The following is a 22,263-nucleotide window of genomic DNA, read 5'->3' on the forward strand; positions in this document are numbered from 1 at the left end:
TTAAACATTACCTTGTTCAAAAACCAAAAAGCATCCGAATTTGTTTACAATTTGATGTGCCACTACATATCATGCCATTAGCCATAATTTATTTGGCTATGTTTTAGGTTCAAGTCTGGTTTATTTCTATTTAATATAGGACATAACATCATAATTTACCAGGCATTTGTTAGAACCTAGGGCCAAAGTCATTTCTCACACACTTGTTCAAGAGTCAGAAATATAATTTGGTAATTTGAGAGATTAGTAGCTAAAATACAATTCAGTCTGTTTGTACACTATATAGAGTTCACATTAGGCGTGCTTGTCTCGGTTTCTCTATATCACATTAAATTTTGTCTTTCCCAAATCATAATAAATGAAAAAATGGTTGGCTCATAATCAAGGGATTAGAATTTTAGTAAAAATCTTTAGATTATACTTTGTATTAAAGATAAAAATCATGCTCACTGTTTTTGTACAAACTTGAAGCAAAAAAAATAGACAAAACTACCCAATGCTCGAGTCACGTAATAGCACTAGCAATATCTCACACTCAGAAAATCTCATCAAAATGAGTACCTATCAAGTTATTTTGGTATATAAGCATGTCAAAGAACTGCTCATACGGGGGATAATGAGGGGCGTTAATTTTTCGGTTGCCAAACTTATGAGGCATGTCGTTTGTTGGTGGTCTTGTTTGCTAATATGTGTTGGCAATCTTGTTTGCTAATATGTACCAGTTGATTTTGCAGGTTAGGCATTATTGCATATTTTTCTGTTGGTATGACCCGAAAATACCAGTATATGGCCAAAAGATAATCAACCGATTAAAAATCAAACTTCAAAAGATACAAGCATCAATGTCATGCTCCACATCAATCTCATAGTAAAAATTCAGATTTTGTTTTTTGCATTTATTGGAAGTAGTTACATAGAGTTTCAGCACCTCCAACCTTGAGGCGAAGTTGTTGTGCTTTCTCGATATAATTTTGACAATCCTCCCTGAATGACATATTCTCATAACCCCCCGCCTCAACAACTAGAGACTTGAAATGTTTTGACATTCGTATCCCTACCTTGTCATTTATTCCAAGCCTCTTAGCCACACCAGAATCAACCTTCTTAAAGCATCTAAAATGTCTTGCCATAAACGTGTGTGTGCTCCAAGAGTTTACTCTAGAGAGGGTATATATGCCTTCATCACTCATCGTTGCATTAATCTTAGCCATACACCCTATCTTCTCTATTTGTCTTGGTTTGAGAACATTGATAGCTTTACTCTTTAATGTGCCTTGTTGTGCACATATCAAGGTAAACCATTTGACATTCCCATTTTCTCTCTGTTTAGAATTCCTTTTACACACCTCAAACCCCTTTTGCTTACCATACTTAATATAGTAAGACCAGACTTCTTCTACAGATAAAAATATCATTTCGACCTTAGGTTTTTCAATGGTTTTATCACATTCTTGCTCATTAGCAACTCATATCTCATCATACTCATTATCTGAGAGATCCATGTCTGAATTTATTGTAAGTCCAGCCTTTGAATTATCTAAGAAGATCCAACCAGATTCTTTAACCATGACATCCACTTGATATCACCAATTGGATTGGTAGGCATGTGAAATTAATTTTTAAATAAATAAAAATAAAATCTAATATAAATCCGGTCACAAAAGATGCATGTGAAAGTCTCTATTTGTAGTTTTTGCTCAATGATCATTATTAGTTGAATTTGAAAGAGACAAACGTGTAGTACTATAAACAATGATGTTTTCCCTGAAGAAATTTAACAAAATTTTGTGAAACCCAACAATCAGTACATCAACGCCCACAGCCTCAACACCACAAAAAGAAAATTAGAAGAAGACTCCACACCAATTGGCCATATCAAGAAAGGCTCCTAAACATGACTGAGGCTAGGAGAGAGATTGTAGTTGCTCTTAAATTTCACATGGCAGCAATGAAACAGGCCAATAAACAACAACAACAACACAATCAAATCAATTGCAGTTCCAAATGATTTTCCCATAACTTTCAAACAACAATAAAATTATATGTTCTACAACAAATACAACATGAACATTGTACGACTGATAAAAAAACTGCATTCATTTAAAAACCAAAAGTACTAGAACTATGAACTAGTAACCCATTCAAGTTTAGAATTTGTTTTACTTTTTGAGAAGTTGAGGCCATAATAATGTTTTCCCCCATCCAAGTCTAGAAAACCGAGATCTACAAATAGTTAAATTCAATCCCAATCAGTATGAACCCTAATAGATTGACAAGAAGAAAAAAAATAAAAAGCCCTAACATTTGCCTTGAACTTCCCAAGCAAATGAACCACTTGAGCTACTCACTACAACTACAAACAAAAGAAGGTGAACATTCCTAAGCAGAAAATGTAAATAGAAAATAGAGGAAATTAAAATCTATCACTCGAACTCATAGGGGGAGCACATGAGGCGGGAGGGGAGCTGAAAATGGAGCTTTCATGCATGGTCTGAAGGATGGTGCATGTCGTGACTAATTATTCCATGAGCAATGGATGGAGGGAGGGGGAGGAATGAGGGAGGCCCTTAGGGTTAGAATTAGACGAAGGAGGGGGAGGAAAGGGGTATCGGGAGTCTTTTTTTTTTTTTAATTACTAGGCATGTGGCATGCAACGTCAGTTGGTAGAAATCTTCGGTAGCTTTTGTCGGTGACTATAGCACCACCCATTGTAAAGTGATATAAAATTAAATATAATTTTATTATATACCATTATCACATAGAGAAATTACGTATTATGGTTATATCCTTACTCTTTGAATGTAGATACCATTGTAGGAACTAGGAAGCATTATAGAACATGTCAAGCCTTTAAAAAAGATTATAAAAAATTTAGTTTCAAACTAAGATGATATGATTTAATATATCATACTAAAACTACTTTTTATTTTAAAATCTTATATATTAGATCCAATCATATCAGTTTATAATTTTTTTTTTTTCAGATTGAGATTCCCTACAATTTTTTTACTCAAACATCTTCTACAATTTATAGAGAAATAGACACAGATTGTAGACCCCACAACATTAAATGTTGACTCTAGACATGTGTAATGTGGATCCCAACATTAAATACTGTGAGATCCATATTTTATGTATATCATTCCAAATTTCAAAATGTATTTGGATCAAACAAATCTTAATCCTCTTTTATAAAGCCAACTATCTCTCCTCTAATACCTCATCTTCTTGTTTCACTTTTCACCTATTTTTACTTATGTTTTCTTTAAGATTTTAAGGGCAAGAGTCTAGTTGTTTTGGTCTGTCCCACAACCACACAAAAGTCAGTAATGGAAATGCTAACTCTCAAGCAACCTCCACCATTGCTCACGTCCGATTCTCCTTGATGGGTGGTCGCCGCGTACCATCATTAGAGTGCATGACAAGCACACGCTTCTTATATATCGTTAATCTTCACCAACTTTTGAAGCCAACCTCTATTTGAGAGTCATGTTTCCTGTTTTTCCTTTTTATTTAATTTTCATTGAATGTAAAGTTTCATAAGCCACAATAACATTGTTTGTGACAAGTCTACCATAAATGAACGTACACTGGTTGTTGGAGATAATGGCCAGGAGCACCTTCTTTAGTCTGTTTGCTAATACTTTTGACATAATCTTATATAACACATTACAGAGGCTAATGAGTCTAAACTCGCTCACAACAATGGGATTTTTTAGTTTGGAAATTAAAGTGATGTAAGTAAAGTTTATAGAGTGATCCATACCCTCTCCTTTTAAGAAACTTAGAGTCACATTGCATACACCATCTCCTACTGTATTCCAATAAGATTGGAAAAAGCATACTTCATAACCATCTGGGCTTGGGGACTTTAAAAAAACCATTTTATGAAGTGCTTTTTATACTTCAGCTATCATGAATTCCTTTTAGAGGTTTGTATTCATCTCCTTTATCACTCGAGGATCCATTGGTTTCAAGCATTCTTATAGCTCTTCTTTTGATGGATTTGAAGATCCGAATATGTCTTTAAAGTATTGCATAAAAGCCCATTCAATCTTGGTTTTCTCATTCAGTAATCTATCTTGGCTATCAGTGATTTGTTTTATCATATTCTTCTTCTTCTCTAGTTTGCAAAAGCAAGTAAGTATTCTGTATTCTTGTCACCTAGTTGGTACCAATTTTTGTTTGCTTTCTGTCTCTATTTAATGTCTTCTTGTTCTAGTAAAGTACCCAACTCTACTTGTAATCTTTTGGTTGTTTCAGCATTGTGGAGCCCTTTTTCATCTTGTATATTTTAAAGGCTTTTTGTTTTGAGCACTATATCCTTTTCACTCTCCCGAAACTTCTGAGAACTCCATCGAGCCAAAGCCCCACTTCAAGACTTAAATTATCTTGTAACCTCTTCAATGGATTTGAGTTTATTACATCTTTTGACATTATGTTTTTATTATCATCTCACACCCTTCATCTATTGCCCAACTAGCTTCATATTTGAATAAATTTCTCCTTTTTATCTTTGTCTTTGGTTGTCCTCGTTAAAAGATAGTAGGATAGGTTTTGGATTTAAACTTCATGCTGCAAATACTTCAACACTAGCTTTTTTTTTATAAGTTTATGACCACTCAGGAACTGTTATTGCCTTGTCTAGCCTTTATTTTGTGAATAAATTATCTTCATGCTTATTACTCCATGTGACTTTGTCCCCTCTCATTCCTAGGTCATATAGGTTATTGTCTTCCAGGGCTTGTCTAAAATTGTCTATTTGGCTTTCAAGCCTTTGTCTGCCCCTTTTCTTCTCAGTTTGTGATAGAATTTCATTGAAATCCCTTACTACACAATAAGTTTGATGTTTAGGAGGTTTTAGTGGCGGCATAAGAGCCCATGATTCTTTTCTCTTGCTGGTTTCAGGGTGTCCATAAAAGCCCATAAGAAGCCACTTAGTTCTTTTATCATCATCAGTTATCAAAGCATTGAGATGTCTTTGTGATAAACTTATTATTATTTCTACTTCAATTTTCAGTTTCTATAATAGTTTCAATCTCCCTTTTTGCCTATCGATTCTACCACAAAACACCACTCGAATCCCAGCGTTTTCTTTAAGCTTTAAATTTTACTAGATTTTAGCTTTGTTGTAAAGAGAAAAGCTAAATTGGGTAGCTTATCCCTCATTAGAGGGCAAAAATCTTGAACGGTCCGAGATTTCCCAAGCTCCCAGAAGTTACAGCTTAACGTAATCACGGTGATTGACGAGGCTGACTTTTAGCCTTCGCCATTGACTTATCGATTGTATCTATTTACTTCATATTGTCCATTATTCCCTTTTTAAAAGTAACTTCCTGAATACACTCATATTCTTTATCAATCATGTTACATTTTTTGAATCAAAACTAAGCATTGGAACATCATTATTACATTTTCCTCTAGCTCTCCTCTTCTATCTTCCCTTTGTTGGAGTCTTATTACTACCTTTGCTGTTAGAAGCTTTTCTATTGCTAAGATTAACTTAACTTTCTTCCTTACTAGGTTTATGTAAAGATTTTGGTCGTCCAATGATTGAATCTATGGGCCCATTTTCGTCTTTATCAAACATTTTGTTTCTATTTTCTTGGCCCATCACCTCACTTATAAGTTTTGCTTGTTGCCCTTCTCCACTTGATAGGTTTTTATTCTCTCTCTTTGCTTTGAGATTTTGTCCTCTGCTCAGCTCCTATCATCTACTCGGTAATTCCATTCGTAATAATATTTACAATTCCTTTTTTGCCTATTACCATAATTAACTCCTCTACATAGGTTTCTTCCTTTTCATTTTTCAACCTCCGAATCACCTTAATTCTCAGCTCGTCGCCTCGCCGTTCACCGACGGAGCAATTTTGTTGTTGGAAGAACCTCTTTCATGTTGCCTCAATTGAAGATCCTGATCAGGTCCACCTATAATTTATTTCTTAGATTCCTTTGGCCTTTCTATGTTCTTCTTCCATAAATTGAAATTTGCACGAAGCCAAGATCCAAATTGGTTTCGAGACTCACTACTTTATGTCCTTTGATTTCTGATACTAATACATCCTTGCTTCCCATGCACTATTGTACCACATTTAATACACATTTTTGGTAATTTTTTTTATATTTTGAAGGCACCCAAATCCTTTGTACTTGCAAGATAATAGTTCTACCTCTAGTGATAGTTTTCCTCATATTAATCTCAGTTTTTACTCACAAGTAACTCCCTTAACCGACCCTATCCTCATGGGCATCCACTTTTATCTCTTTGCCAATTGTCTCCTTAATTAGTTTCCTAATTTCTAGATTCATACATGTCAACGTAAGGTTATTTAGTTGAATCCAAAAATCCTCATAGTCGAAATTCATCAAATGTAGTTTAGTAACACCATCAAATGGTTTTAGGATAAACAAATTGTTGTTAAATAGCCATGGCTTCCCTTCCAAAACTCTTTGTTTATAATTTTGGTTTATAAATGTAATAATGAACAGGTCAAGCCAGATTTCTTGGAATGAGAAATATTTACCCACTTTTCAAACTTTTGCCATTGTTGATCAGATGATCTCATTGCCAATAGATTGATACAAACATAGTTTACCTACTAGACTTCGTTCTCCCTTTCTCGTTGCCTCCGCCAACTTTCCCACATTAAGTTCAATCGACAAATTCTCTTCATCTATTAGCTGTAGCTGATCCTAAATTTTTGTTAATTCCTTCACCTCTCTCCTCCTCGATCATAGAAGTGACCAAGGGATTCTTCCACTCTTACTTCACCAGCGTAAGACGTGACTAGGGCTCCACCTCTTCCTTCTCTTTACGAGATGGTAGAGAAGAGAGTTTTTGACAAACCAGTAAGTTAAATTACAAAACTCTTAACAGAAATGATAACCAAGACAACCTCTATTAGTTGGTCATTAGTTTGCCTATTGTGTATATTTCTCTGTTTTTCTTCTCCTTCAACTTTATTTCAAGATCGTTGAATCCTGGATCTAGACCCATCCCCAATCGCCACCATACACGTGCCACCCCATCCATGTTTTCCCCCACCTCAATTCCTGTTTATTCAATCAACCCATCTCCCACTTTTTGGTTGATGTAAGAGCCACATCATGAGGTAGTGCTAGCATGCATGGCACTCACACACCGCCACTCCACTTCTCCCACACTACCATACCCTCCCCCTCCACCTTCAACCTTAGAGTAGATTTGAAATTCTCGCTCAAATTTTCTTTTTTGCTTTAAAGTTTTTGGTGTTATTTTTATAGGTATTTGGTACTAGATCTCTTTTGTCAGGATGTAGATTTTGGCCACCTACTTACCTTTATATGTTAAAGAACATTGGATAGGAGTTATTCAATTATCACCTTATGAACACAATCAATACAACAAACGTTGATCCCTATAGTAGGGTGCTCTTGTAATGGATGTTCTAAAGTGATCCAACCAATGGAATATTACTCCAACAACTACCTTTAGCCAACTATAGCACTGGATTGATTATTATTTGGTACAATTTTTCATATGGCATTTATTCAATGCATGATATCTTTTTATTTTTATTTTTATGGGATGCTAATTATTAAGAAATCTCACTCCCTCTTGATGTATTTCTCTTTCTTTTTTTTCTTTTTTTTTTCTAATCTAACATATTATCTATATATATATATATATATATATATAAGTTATAGGATACAAGAGATAACAGGGTGAGAGACCCCAACATTCATCCCAAACCAGCTAGAACAACACAGAAAAAAAAAAATAGGGATCTAGGGCCAATGACTGGACCCCCACCCATTTACCATGAGGGGAAGCTGCCTTAGTCGGTTTTGATACAGTTTGATAAAGGAACAATAATACTACGACTGGAAGCCGCATTGAATGGATCTGTGCTACATGTCACTAGTCTGGACTGATTGAAAGAAACTTTCACTACATTTTTCCCACGATCCTTAGTTAGGATGAGCAATAATATAGAAAGATAGCAAGCGGATAAAGCGTCGAATCATTGGCGGGCGACCACCAGGAACTGTGGTGGCACGTGAGGATTTGAGGGTTAAGTCATTGGCCTCGCGTGTTGGCGACAGACTCGCCCTGGTATGGTGGTACGTGAGATTCATGCACGGTTTGGGCCTCGCACGAGACGCATGCGCTACTCTTTTCGATGATTTTCTTCTGCCATTTGAAGGATTGACGGCTGGCGAGTCTTGTGATGCGGCTCGTGGCAGTCATGGGTGGCCCAAAAGTAGTAGATCAACACTTCTTTGTGCTACGCTCGAAAAACTAAGGAAACATTAAAAAAAAAAAAAAAAAAAAAAAAAAAAAAAAAAACATGGTAGAACAGTGTCTAGACTATACAGAAGGAATGAGGCTCCTACAACCCTCTGGACGGATTAGGTAAGATTTTTGGACCTCCTATATAAAGAGCTTTTTTGCATATAAAATGAAAGCTATCCTCATCCTCGATGTATTTTCCTTCTATTTAGTAATTTAACGAATTTGCACATTAAAAAAGAAAAAAAAAATCTGCAATAATTATAGCAGAATTCCATTCTCTAAAAGAAATGGTTTCAGACTTCTCCAGCCTAAACTAACAATCAATGGAACAAAGATGTTTGTGCCTTGTTGATGGAATCAATACATTTAAAACACTTCCCTTATAAAGTGGTTTTTAATCTTCCTTTGCAAGAAAGAAAAGAATAAATTCTTTAGTTTTTTTAATAGGTGGCTACATTACTTTCGGGAAATGGAAGTTATCCAAAACTTTATGCTTCAGAAGTTACTGCTTTTCCCATCATTATATCAAAGGAGATAAATATACATGCATGGATATAATATGTATATGTATATGTATATATATATATATATACTCTATTATAATAAGTCACTATCTAATTATGAATAATAATTTTTATTATTTTTTTGTTAATTTTTTTTTTCTGTAAAGTCTTGTTTTATCAAAAAGTCTTTAAAATTCTTGATCATTTGACGTATAGTTCTTTTATAGAATCTAATGAAAGATCATGTTTTGTCAAAAGGTCCTTAAGACCCTTGACTGTTAGACGTATAGCTCCCTTATAGAATTTAATGAATGATCATATTTTATCAAAAAATCTTTAATAATCTTGCAATTTGATACTTTATTAAAATTTAGATTTTTTTTTTTTAAATTTTGATTTTTTGTCATTTTGTCATTTTTTAATTTCATATTTTCTTTTTTCAGACAAATTATAAACTATTGATTGATTTATTTATTTAAATCATTTGTCAACTGTCAAGTATCCTCCGAGACTAACGGGGCCGTTCCCTAGCAAACCGGTGCGTAACGTTTCCAAGCAAAGGCTGCGAAAGGCTCTAAAAGCTAGAAAGAAAAAGACAAAAGCAAACTATGAGGTTGCATTCTCATTAATTCATTTCTGAAACAAGAAAACGGAATTACAAAACTTCACGAAATAAGCAAGCCAGCAGCTGCGGCCTCCACATGAAAACCCATGCCAGCGTCCAGACATTCCATGTGATGCCAAACATGATTTCTTAGCGGCTGTTGATCATAAATGGAGATGAGCCTCATCATCAAATATATTACAAAGTTGAAGATCAAATTGCTAAGGCTTTCTAGTAGGCGGAATGATCAAGAAAAGTCAGCTTCGCCATCTCGTGCTATTCACTGCGAGGAGCTCTTCTTGCCACCAGAAGGCCTGAAAAATGACCATTTCTCGACGACGTCTGACAACGACATGGATCCCTTCATCCTTGCTCATATTGCAGCCCAGAATCACTTCAGACTCAGGCCAAACATCTACCTTTGAAAGAGAGAGAGAGAGAGACCAGTACTATACGTTGCTGGTTATCTCCTGAAACAATATTTGGCAGAGAACTAGGTTTTTTACTGGTACTACTACTAGCTCGTTCAACTTGCTATATATTGATTCTGCGCGTTTGTTAACATGATCTGTCATCATGCGTAGGATTTTTCAAAACCCAAAGCCAGCTTTGAAGTCTTTATTCATCTTGGCTAATTAATTGACGAAAATATGTTATAGAAACCCATATATATCCATCAGCATCGATTCTCATCAACGTTGTCTTTTCGATCGTTTCCTGCCTGCATGTTCTTTATATATAATACATGGAGGAACATATATATATATATATATATAATATTTATGAAAACCCAGAGCTAGCTGTATCCACAACTCGTCATTGTGATGCCGAATTTGGCAAAGGGGTACTGCAATATATCATGATCTACAATAATATATATATGTTTATTTTGCAGCTATTGATGCGGTAGATCGATGCATATATATGATATTCGAAGAGTTTTTTCTCTTTTATTTTTTGGTAATTCTCTCCCTCTGATCTTAGACCACATATCATCAAATAGTGGCATCTGAAGCATGTTCAACCTTCCCCAAAAAAAAAAAATGTTGCATGTAAGAAGTGAAAACCTTTTTACTTTTCTTTTTTCTTTTTTTCTAGCTAGCTAGGGCATCCCAATGCTAATGATCATGGGGCTACGCATATAAAGTCAATGATCAACTATTCGAGTTTACTACTAATTATAAGATCATCGATGGCCATGATGTGTAAATTAATGCAATATTATTACTTGATATATATATATATATATATATTATTTTAACTAGTTGCTGCTTAAATATTTGAGTAGCATTACCTTTCTTTGCAAGTACGAGTGACCGCATAAGTAGAGCTGGGCGGCGGGTCTAAAAAATCCGAGCCGGCCATATGACCAACGTACAGGAGTAACATGCGAATGCTTATTAAACATACTTATCTTAAAATTTTAAATTAATAAGAAGATATTTTGTAAAATTACTACTTATTTCAAATTTTAAGCTAATGAGAAGGGGAAGAATATTTAATAATTTATATTTATCTTAACACTCTCAGCTCTCACATTTGAACTAAACTTCTCGTTTATAAGTGAAACCAATACATGGATTCTTTAATTAATAGAATGAAATATAGAGTCATGGTTCGAGTTTATGACTTCTGTTCCGATATCATGTAAAATCATCAATTGTCTCAAAAATTTAAGATGGTGGGAAGATATAGAATCATTTATATTTATTTTAACAAAAAGTACATTTAATTATTTAAATTATATGCTGCTAACAGGCTAGGCCGTGTGCTTGAGCTACACTTCTTTTCACTACGAACATCATGTGCAACTATTGCCAATAACAGTATGAATCAAATTACACATTTATTCCTCTTTTTTTTTTATTTGGGGGGGGTCTCCATATCCTCACTGAAGCCTAAAGAAAGCCATGAGAGGGTCATACACAACTTGCTTTGCATTCTCTCCCATAACAAAGTCTGCATGAGCATAATCATCTCTGTACTGAACTACAAGCTTATCTCCTTCGTGATCCTTGAGGCTGTCCAGCAAGATCTTCACATCTTTGACATCAGAAATGGCATCGGCCCCACCATAGCTGAGGAAGAGAGGAAAGTCATTTGGAATGCTTGTCATGTCGTACACTGGAGGAGTGGGCTGTCCATAGTGTTTCCTGTTCTCATCCTCTTTCTTGTAATCATACATTGCTAAACTTCCTTCTCTAATCACTGCCCGAAAATCAGACTCGATTAAGAATCCACATTCTTTAGTATTGAAAGCATTCCCTATTATATAAGCATATCTTGATATACTGAGCACTTACTCTGAGCCAGATGGATCATGTTTTTTGTAGCCGTTGGCTGGGGCTCGTGTTCTAGAAAAACATCTACTATGGAAGAGTTCAAGCAGCAGTTCGGGCCTACACATAATAACAACATATTTCAAGTGGAACCGGAACGTTTCCGGGCATTAGGTGCTGATTAATAAACTAAAGAGGAGTATGTTACCAGTGAAAGAGGTTAACAAGTTGGTGCAGTCAACACCTGGCTTGCTGCAGAAATCCTTGAGAAGTTTGATTACAGCCTCCCTGTTCGATTAGGGAAAGAAATTATAAGCTGGCATTGGGTCCTTTTTTCATCAAAATTCGAACAATATTGCGAGATATCTTTCTAATTTATTACACAAGTTCCTTAGGAATGTTAGACAAATCCATGCCATACGGAAAAATAATAGATATCTCTGAAATAAAAATGCAACCACCATAACATAAGTAAAGTTCATGTGCTTGTTGCATCAGTGGTAAAGAATTTGTAACGATAAATATATTTTCCCTTTCGTAAAAAAGAAAAAAAAAAACAGAGATATTTACCCTCTTGGATTAAATTCATGAACACCCAACCGGTATAAAGTCTGAAATAAGAAAACAAAAAGATTGTCAAAAAAGTTCAATTCAATTGGCTGGTCAAGACAACATAGCATTGGCATTAACCTCTGCAATGAAGTTTTCAGCAGCATATCTTGCAAGTGGTGAGGTAATCTGACCCACGAAAGCAATTGGGCTAAGTAAGGCAGCTGATCTCAACATGTTCAACGTCTGGTCTTTTGAAAAGGCAGCCAGAGCAATCAAAGTTCCCTGCAAAATATAATCTCAGACTTGCTTTTCCAGTGGGTTAAGAAATCCCAGAAAAAAAAAATGTAGCAGCAGAATGCATGAAACTCACAAGTGAATGCCCAATATAGTGCAGTTTCTGTCCTGATTGATCATGCACATACTGTATTGTAGCTGGAAGATCATAAGCTACTAATTCATCCCATGTCCAATCCCAATAACGCTGAATATAAGATGATCAAAATCATTTATAGAGAATATGAAATGCTATGGCTATAAAATTAGCCTCTACTAGAGAGAGAGAGAGAGAGAGAACCGGATCATTGGGACTAAGTGAAATATGCCCACGGCTATATTTGGTTCCACGGGTGCTAGCAAGCCACACGTCGAACCCATTATCGGCCAAAAGGAAAGCCAAAGATTGCTCTGGAGGTAACAGTAGCCATGTTATCGCATCCTGCCACAGTACCATAACTGTGTTATATAAAGAGAGAACATATTCTATAGATTAGCAATCTTGTGAGAAAACTGAACATTCAAGGAACAACTACCAACCATCACGAGGCCGTGCTGTAATAAAACTGGCAGCCTGTTTCCTGGAGTCTTTCCGGACTTCCCCTCTGGAATTCTCTGCATACTGAGAATATAGCCATCTTGTGTTGCCACCTGAAACCAATGAAAACCCCCCCATTACACCATATCAATAAAACTCAATACTGGGTCGACTGAAAACTAATGAATGCTGGCATTCTACCGAATGTTCTTCACAAACATAGCCTCTTGTCTCCACCATCGATTTGCATACACCATCACTGGGCACTGGTGCTGCTGCAGACATGCCATCCTGACCTTTGACTGATAGTAACTTTGTTCTAGTTCTATCACCAACTGCTGACCCACAAAACAGAATCACTAATATTATTGAAATCAGAGTGCTGCCCATCTTCATATGCTTTGATTCCTGGTGCAACCACATTCAAAGTCCTGGCATTTTTTATAGGTGCAGAGAACCAGATAAAATCAAAACTTCGTATTCACATGAAAAGCTCTAATGCCTCCTCCTTTGTCAAAAGATTACACTGGTGGTTTAAACAAGGCACCTCTGTGAGGCATCTCCTATTCCTATTATCAAACAATTAAAACAATCCATTTATCATTTTGAGAGTGTAAGACAAGACTAATATATTCAAGTCTTCATCCTTTGGTCATCTCTATTCACACCAAAAGAAAAGTACTCATGAGAAAGAACGAAGAACAAACCTTGTTAGCATATCTCAAGTACTGATGAGCACCTGAACATCCAAGACAGAAGGCAATAAATAGGAGGACAAAAAGAAACTGATAAATGATATTTTCTTGTAATAAAACTCGAATAAAAAAAAATCCATTTATAAAGTTATAAAAACAAGTTCATGTGATCTAATTTAAGTAGCTTTTTATGTCAACTACTTAAATGGAAAGTCATTTAAAATACGTCATATTAACTGGTGTGACGAGGGTGAAAAAATTCTATAAATCACATTAAACCATGTCAATGTATAAACTTTTATTTTATTATTTTCTTTAACATTAGCGAAACAAGATAATTCATACTTTTTTTTTTCCCTCTCTCCAAACGGATCTTAATCCTGAGTTGGTTGCATTCAATTAAGTCAGGAATCTAGTCTAGGTTACTGCTAACAAGATGGGGGCTAGCATTAATTATAAAGTCTAATATTAAAAGCATTTTTAGTTGTTTGGTAGGGGGGGGGGGGGGCGCAATTATTTAATAGCAAAGCCGTCATATAATTAATAGTAGCCTATACAAAAAACGTGGTAAGAATATTCTAAAACCAACATTTAAAAATACACGAGACTTACATGTTTTAAGACTATTGACTCGTTTGGATAGTGAGATGAGATGGTTTTAAATGAGTTGAATAAACTATTACTAAAATATTATTTTTTAATATTATTATTATTTTGAGATTTAAAAAAATTATAATGATGTGATGAAATGAGATAAGATTAGGTGAGATGAGATAATTCAGGTATCAAAACGAACCTTATATGTATCATTTCCCAAATTTTATATACGCCATAGAAATCATCACCAGCAATAAGCTCTTTTATGCAATATAATGTTTTTGGAAACATTCTTTCTATTGACCAAGAGAAAACGACATTTGGGACTGAAAAAAAACAACCGAATCGAGCAGTTGAATCGACTGTTTTTTAACAGTTTGGTTGGATGATCAGTTTTGGTTTGAATTTACCCTATTTTCAATTTTTCGGTTTGATTCCGGTTTTTTTCATTATCCATACCAAACCGAACCGAAAGTAGATACTAATTTGTTTATCATTAAATATGTAGCACATAACCTAATTATTTATAATTGTATAATCTTACTTAGTTATTTAAGTAAATAAAATTACGAATTTGGGCTACAAGAAACTTGAATTTAGATAATAGGATTTGCTTACTTGGGCTTTGAATTGGAAAAACATTTTTGCTTCTTTTTTTATTTTACTATATAAGATGTAACATATTGATCATCATTAGATAATCCTTTATTGAATGATTCTTTATCATCCAATAATGATAAATATGCCACATCTTACATAATGAAATAAAAATAGAATAAGAATATAATGTTATAGCATTACTCTTTATATTTATATTGGAAAAGCATATAGCATATGTATCAAATCTTTCCTTCGTTCTTGCTGAGTTAGCAATATGTGACAAAACCAATAGATGAATGTTTTAGTTACAAAAAGATTTTATAAAAGTAAATTTACAAACTGACGTTGCTTAATATGGTTCGTTACATTGTAAAGTTACTTTTATTATAATGTAAATCTATCATATCATATAAAACTACCTCAATTTTTGGATTTATTTTCTGGGATTTCTTTGTAGATGTTCAAGTGACCAGATGGCAGGCCATTTTTTCAATCCGCAAGTCTAGAGAGTAAGTTCTGAGAAACCATCAATACTCTTTTAAGCTCTAAACTCGTTGAAAATCTCAACAAAACAAAACAAATAAACAAAATTCTTCCTACCTTACATGCCTACAAAACAAAATGATTAAAATCTCGGCATCCCATGCAACAAAACCAAGGCCTTCAAACTTTTTCTGGGTAAAAAAGAATGCAAAAGGATGAGAGATTTGCCCAGGATTTATATCATGAAAGAATGATGTGGTTTTGGATCAAAGACAACCGAAACCATAAGACCATAAGCCAAATGGGAAAGAGATCTCAATACAAGTGCTTTTTGTGCTCTCCACAGGAAATAAGCAAAAAAGTGAGTGCAGGTACACACAATAATCAATATGGATATGCTTAGGAGAATCCAATGAATGTGTCAAATACAGAGCCAAAATCCAGAATCAAATGATAAATACACAAATTTAAAGCAAACAATGAAAGGCATATTCACTTTCTTCTTCTTTTTCTATTGGGCTGATGACACATGGATTGATATATGTCGTTTAGCACATGGATTTTCTGTTTCTTAGGAAGGGGGGAAACTGAACTGACACAACAAGCATGAATGGATGGATGGATTAGTCTTGGAAAGATGCAAGAGTTGCAGTTGTCCTTGGACTCTGGGAGAGGAAAGGGCATTTCATGCCTAACCAGAACTGCACAAGTACCACTATCTGCTTCTGCCTCTCACATGCGCAATAAATGGTCCTTTGTATTCCTTTCTCAGTTCCCTCACAAGATCATCCTCATCCTCCGCCTCCCACTTCATCCCTCATAAATGTCTTTTTCACAGTACCCAAAACTCAAAAGTCCCTAATTAATCTCGTAATTTACAGAAATAAAATGGAAGTAACAAGCAGAAACTAAACTGGTTTTTTATAGGATAGTTTTTGTACACGAAGAAAAAATATGAAGAAATAGATGGTGAAAGATCATCAGGTCTCTTAGATCCCACATCGACTGCATCGTAAATTCGATCTAGTTTATCTTCAACGACACAGACAAATCTTAATACCCCATGAAAGTTGAACAGATTCCTAGATCGCATAGCAATCCAAATACAACTGTTCGTACACGATAATCTAGTACATAGATGGATTTTAGAATTGAAGAAAAAAAAAATCAAATTATCGATTTTTTCCCGAGAAAATAAGATGGAAAAACAGGGAGAAATGAGGGGAAAAAAAGTGACCATTAGATCTACGATCCATCGTAGCTTTGTTAGAGGCACAAAGCGGTAGCTCGAATATCCTCTTCGTCGTCGTTTCGGCCAAACTCCCCACCGTACATGGGAGGCGGGAGGTTAAGATCGAATGGCAGGACCCTCCGGAACGAAGACGTGAGGACGCAGTCTTCGTCGTTGTCGTCGACCACGGAGGACGAGGAGTCGCAGTCGCTGCGGCAATCCTCGGGTGCGACCGGGTGAACGGGCGTATGCGGCAGCACGGCCTTGACCCTCGGGACGACCACCACCCTTGGCCCACTGAAGGACTCGACGGTGCTGCTCATACTGCTCGTCGTCGGCCTGGCTGGGGGCTGAATCTGATTAACAAACTTACCCGAAACCACCGAAAACCCTCCCTCGTCTCGGACCTGAACCCGGGCGAGCTGGGGAGCCGTTAACGGGAAATTGATCTTGGCCTTGGGCCCACGCAGGGACAAGGCCGCGGCGTCGTAGGCTCGAGCCGCATCCTCAGCCGAGTCAAACGTACCGAGCCAGACCCGAGTCTTCTTCCACGGATCTCTGATCTCGGCGGCGAACCGGCCCCAAGGTCGCTTCCGAACACCTCTAAATTTAACTTCCTTGATTGTGGCCTTGTATTGGGAATTAGAATTAGTTTCGCGACAAAAATTTTTACCTGGAACCACTCCAGGATCTGCTGTTCTTCCACGCCGCATGGGTAAAAGCCGAAATAGGACCAAAAGAGATGGGGGATATTTGGAGATGGTGGGTGCCGGGTGGAAGGGAAACACAGCTTATGAATAATTTGCAACGACCGCCACCTTCTCCAGATGACAATCAAAGGCTGTTCATCATCACCTCGTCTATCTCTCTGTGGCTGTTTCTTCTTCTTCTTTCTCCGTCAGGAACGAGAGATCCGGTTGGGGGGGGGGGGGGGGGGGGGGCTTCGTTGCTTGGGGCCTGGGGGGTAGTGATTTCGCCTGCTTTATTCGGGAGGGGTATGAAATCGTGGCGGACGTTAAATGACTGAAATGCCTATTCTTTTCTGTTTTTCCTTTTAGTGAGAGGATTGAGGATGATGAGGTCCAATTTCTTTTTCCTTTTTTTTTTTTAATCTGATAAATATGTTTTAAAACGTCAAGAAGCCAGAAAAGAAGGTACCGATAAAAAAATATATTAAAAAATCAATAACCAAAACAATACTTATAAAGAAAAACGTGTGAACATTAATTTTTTTTTATATAAAATAAAACCAAAAATGTCACTTTTTTTTAATCAATGATATATATTTAAAATAAAATGACATCTAAAAATATAAAAAATGAAATCTTAAATTCTTTTTATTTTATTATATTTATATTTTTAATTTTTTTAATAAATCGAGTAAAATGAACTGTTTCACTGGAGTGGCATAGCAATATTTCTTATAGAATAAAGGTCTGAGTCATTGATGCTTGGTAGAATGATTTATCGACATCCATTACCAAGAAAGTATGGTTGGGATGGTAGCCAAGCGACGAGATCAGAAAATGGTGCAATGTAGCCAATTGTTTTTTAAGTGTTTGCTAGGGTTTTCTGCATGAGTGGTGCGAGAGTGTAGCCCCAGGATGGTCCCCTTAAGATTATTTCGTCATTTTTTTTTAGAGTCGAGCTATACATCAGTCGGTATTCTTTACACATTATGATTATTTTTTTTTTAAACTCAACATACTCAATGTGTTGAGAATTGTATCAACAGTAAGCTGATGTAAATAATTTTTCTTTTTTTTTTCCTTTCATTTTTTTATACCTTCATATATTTTTAAAAAAATTATAACATTATTTAAAAATATTTTTTTAATTATTAAATAAAAAATAATTATCGAAATCTATGTCGAGATCCATTTGTCGAGACAAATAGCATTATTCTTTCTGCATTTATTACCTCTTGATTCACTTTCACAAAAAGCAAAGACATAGAGGAGTGCAGCTAGAATTAGATAAATTATGTATATTGCAAATTAACTACTGTCTTTTGCAATAGTGGGCTGATGTCCAGGTAGGAAGGATTTGCCTAATTTATTTTTATAGATGAGATAAGATGAATTGAGTTAAATTAAATTGAGATAAAAGTTAAAAAATAAAAAAAATATTATTAGAATATATTTTTTTAATATTATTTTTATTTTAAAATTTAAAAAAGTTGAATTGTTTATTTTATTTTATGAAAAAATTTAAAAAAATTATAATGATTAGATGAGATTATATGAGATGAGTTGAAAAATTTTATAAAATCAAATGAGGCTTAGTAACAAGAGAATTTCTTCCTTTTGAACTATCTCCCTAAGAATTACTTTATGCCTTGCCTGTAGGAGAGGAGGGTGGCATTTTTTCAAATTTCATATCTTTTTCGATTTAAGTTTAAAATTTATCTTTTAAATTAAATTATGTCACGTGAATGATGTGTGATATAAAAGCCTTCAAATAAAGTTGTTCTTCCAATAAATCCTTCAAGATTTATACATTCTTTGAAAACTTCTCTTGTTTTCTTGTTGCAAGAGTGAGTGAAGATCAATCTATAACTTTCCAACCATTTCCAAGAAACACATGATGCCAAATTCATGAACTCCAATATATAGGATCATGAAAGTGGTTGTTTTTATTTTAATTTTTGATAGGCATGTGGAGCTGTTCACGTGTTATCATATCTCCTTGCCGTGAGATGTTTCACGCACCAGTCTAGATCTTTTAGATTTGATCAACCACATCCCTCTGCTACTAGCACTTGGAATCCACACATCCATACATACTTCCGTATTTCTTAGTTCCTAGCAACTCTGATCACTGATCAGTCTTATCTCCCCTAGTAATCTATCTTACCGCATTTCATGAATATCAGAGTTGACATACTCATTTTGTTAGAAATATCTCAAATTAATAGATCTACATAAATCATAAATTATACATTATATAATTGTCAAAGATAAAGTTTGGATAATGCCTGTAAGGCCCAATAAGTGTGATCAATAAAGCGACATAACCGAGTTATTGACACATCTTTAAAAGCCCATGATTATGGTTAGATCGTGAAAATTATAATGGTATGGACTCAATCCATGTGTAGAGACTCGTTAAAGACCCTCGTTATTTTATGATGAACAAAATTAGAATTCGGGTATTATATATAAGTCATGGTCTCCACTCCAGATTTATTCTTAACTCTACGCATCTCATTGCTGTGAGTTTCTTCAGAGAGTGAATCTTGAACATAGAAGACTATACCGATGCATTCTTCTTTCCAATGGCTATAGGTACGCTCTATTTATCAAATTTCTACATCAGTTTGACAAGTGATCTTGGCATATTTAAATGAGAAATGCTACTTATCATCTCCACATCACACATCAATATATGTGTGTTTAAATAAAACGATAAAAATGACAAATCACATATTAGTGTGTAACATAGAAAATGATTAGTAGAATTTTTCTTTTTGAATTCTCCTTCCTATTACATTATCCCGTCGTGAGGGACAAAAAAAATGGCCCCCAACATTTTGGATTACTAAATCAAGCACACTTTTAATGGCTTTTCTATTGGTGCCTAATCAATAAGAGAAGTTGATACCAAAGTATTTTTAGTTTTTTACTTCATTTTTTAACTTTTTTACTTGCACAAGTGTAGCAACTGTAACAGGATCTTGAGTAGGGTCCCGAATACTTCCTTTGCTTATTTTAAAAATAAAACGTATTAGGGTTTGGGATGAAGTAATAATCTTCTTATAATAAGTATTGAAGTTTTAGCTTTCGAATGTCAATTTATGCACATGAAGATCAATATAGGGATTTTTTGGGACAAAAGGGTAGGAGAGGGCAATCAAATGTGGCTGCTCTACCTTGGTGTGACTATAATAGCATCAAACTATTTGGAAATTGTACAAAAAAGACCTAAACACGTCCTCATATTGGGTTTGAGTCATAACTTAGACATCAACTATACTAAAAAATTCAATGAATAGTTGGACCGTTAGTGCCAATAATTTGAGGTAAGTCTTATTAGGATTTGAACCCTAGATTTAGTACATATCAAATCACTTGAGAGTGATGTGAGAACTATTGAGCCACCATAGCAGATGCATTTGGATAGTGAGATATTCTCAAGTATTCTGTGAATAATAGTAAAAAAATAATAAAAAAATAATGAAAAAATAATAAGTAGTAGTGAAAAATAGGTAAAAAGTAATAATAAAATAATAAATAGTATTGAGGTATTCTGAAAATACTTGAAGTATTCTCGGTACCCAAACTATTTTGAATAAATTTGATTTTTTTGTTTTTTATTTTATTTTAAGAGAGAAAGTAGTAAGAAAAAACACAAGAAGGAAGAAGGGCTACAAAATTAGCATGAGAATTGTAAGCGCAATAGTGCAACAAAAAAAGCTTATCTAAAGCCTCACCGTCAACTTAAGATAAAAAGCGAGAGAAATGAAGAGATCATATAGCTCATACAGTAATTATTCAATGTCTTTTGTTTTTCACATAAGTAGCTACTCTTATTTTTAATAAATATTCCAGACATCACTTCAATATATTATCTTCTCACTTTAGAAATATCCATAGATAGTAATTTTCCTCAAAGCATTAGTGTATCAATCATGTTGATTATTTAAGTACCTAATTCATGGAAAGGCCGTGCCCAATATATCAATTAGCCGTTTTAAATCCAATGCATATATTGATTGTGTAAAGTTTGTGTGTGAGGGAAAGAGTAACCCAAGTTTTTGAAAGACCAGTGATACCATATCTCCTTCCCTTCGATTTCCCTATCTCCTTCTCTCCTTCATTCTCCTAAGACTTTTCTTCTCTCCCTTCCTTCGTTTTCCCCCATCCTCTTATCCACTTTGTAAACCTCCTTCGAGCCTTCATGTTCCCCCTCCCTCTCCAAGGCCTCCTCTCCTATTTTTGCTAGCTCATTCAAGATCTCGGCAATCGCTTATGCTCAATCCACTAGGGTTGTGCAGAAAAGGCCTTGGGCCCAATCCGTCCATCAAAACCGACTTGGTCCACCCGAATAAAAATGGGTTCATCGAGTCAAAGTTTAATAACGGGTTTTAAACTATCAACCTGTCGAAACCGAAAGTCTTCTCTTTTGAAACCCATCGGCGAACGGTGAAAGGCGAAAAGTCTTCTCCCCACTGCGAAAACCCTAGTCACCGTCGCAGTTCTATGTTGTCGTTTCTGTTGCCGTCGCCATCACTGTTCTCCGACTTCGAACTTCCAGGCCTCCATTCCACTGTCTCGTTTCAAGGTTATCTCTCTGTCCCTTTGCTCTCTCTTTGTTTCGGTTCTCTCTCTTTTTTTTTCAAGTCACTCAAGTTGAACATAAAAGATTGGAGTTCTATTGGTATTTTTGGTTCAATTAGTCTTCAATTTTTTGCATTTTGTGGATTTTTTCTCCGTATTTGAATAGAATCTGTTGTGATTTTAGTTGTTTGGCGCATGAGGAAACGAAGGAAAAAATGAATGTTGACGTTGAGTAAAGAAAATGAAATGTGTTTTTGTTGTGGTTTTAATTGTTTGGCTCATGAGAAAACGAAGGAAAAAATTAATTCCGACGTTAAGTAAAGAAAAAATATATTGCTGAGTATGAACTCTTTT

The 22,263-nt window shown here is 35.2% G+C and overlaps 2 protein-coding genes across 3 annotated transcripts; both read right to left on the bottom strand.

Annotated features, from left to right (window-relative positions):
• Positions 1 to 11,139: 11,139 nt before the first annotated feature.
• Positions 11,140 to 13,821, bottom strand: LOC108995835 (triacylglycerol lipase 2-like). Of its 2 annotated transcripts, none has more exons than XM_035695017.1 (10): positions 13,732 to 13,821; positions 13,226 to 13,455; positions 13,027 to 13,137; positions 12,788 to 12,928; positions 12,584 to 12,694; positions 12,352 to 12,495; positions 12,232 to 12,272; positions 11,870 to 11,949; positions 11,686 to 11,781; positions 11,140 to 11,590 (listed from the first exon to the last, which is right to left on the bottom strand). In XM_035695017.1, exons 2-10 carry the CDS (start codon positions 13,445 to 13,447, stop codon positions 11,271 to 11,273), a joined length of 1,266 nt encoding a protein of 421 aa, XP_035550910.1. In that variant the 5' UTR covers positions 13,448 to 13,455; positions 13,732 to 13,821; the 3' UTR covers positions 11,140 to 11,270. The 2 variants fall into 2 exon arrangements, with proteins under 2 accessions (XP_035550910.1, XP_035550909.1); XM_035695016.1 differs by having other exon boundaries at positions 13,226 to 13,593; positions 13,732 to 13,795.
• A 2,473-nt stretch (positions 13,822 to 16,294) lies between these two features.
• Positions 16,295 to 17,580, bottom strand: LOC108995850 (ethylene-responsive transcription factor 3-like). Its single transcript, XM_018971485.2, has one exon. It carries the CDS (start codon positions 17,341 to 17,343, stop codon positions 16,666 to 16,668), a length of 678 nt encoding a protein of 225 aa, XP_018827030.1. The 5' UTR covers positions 17,344 to 17,580; the 3' UTR covers positions 16,295 to 16,665.
• Between the last annotated feature and the right edge of the window lie 4,683 nt (positions 17,581 to 22,263).

Source organism: Juglans regia, chromosome 10 (genome assembly GCF_001411555.2).
Source record: "Juglans regia cultivar Chandler chromosome 10, Walnut 2.0, whole genome shotgun sequence".
In the NCBI taxonomy this organism is placed as follows: domain Eukaryota; kingdom Viridiplantae; phylum Streptophyta; class Magnoliopsida; order Fagales; family Juglandaceae; genus Juglans; species Juglans regia.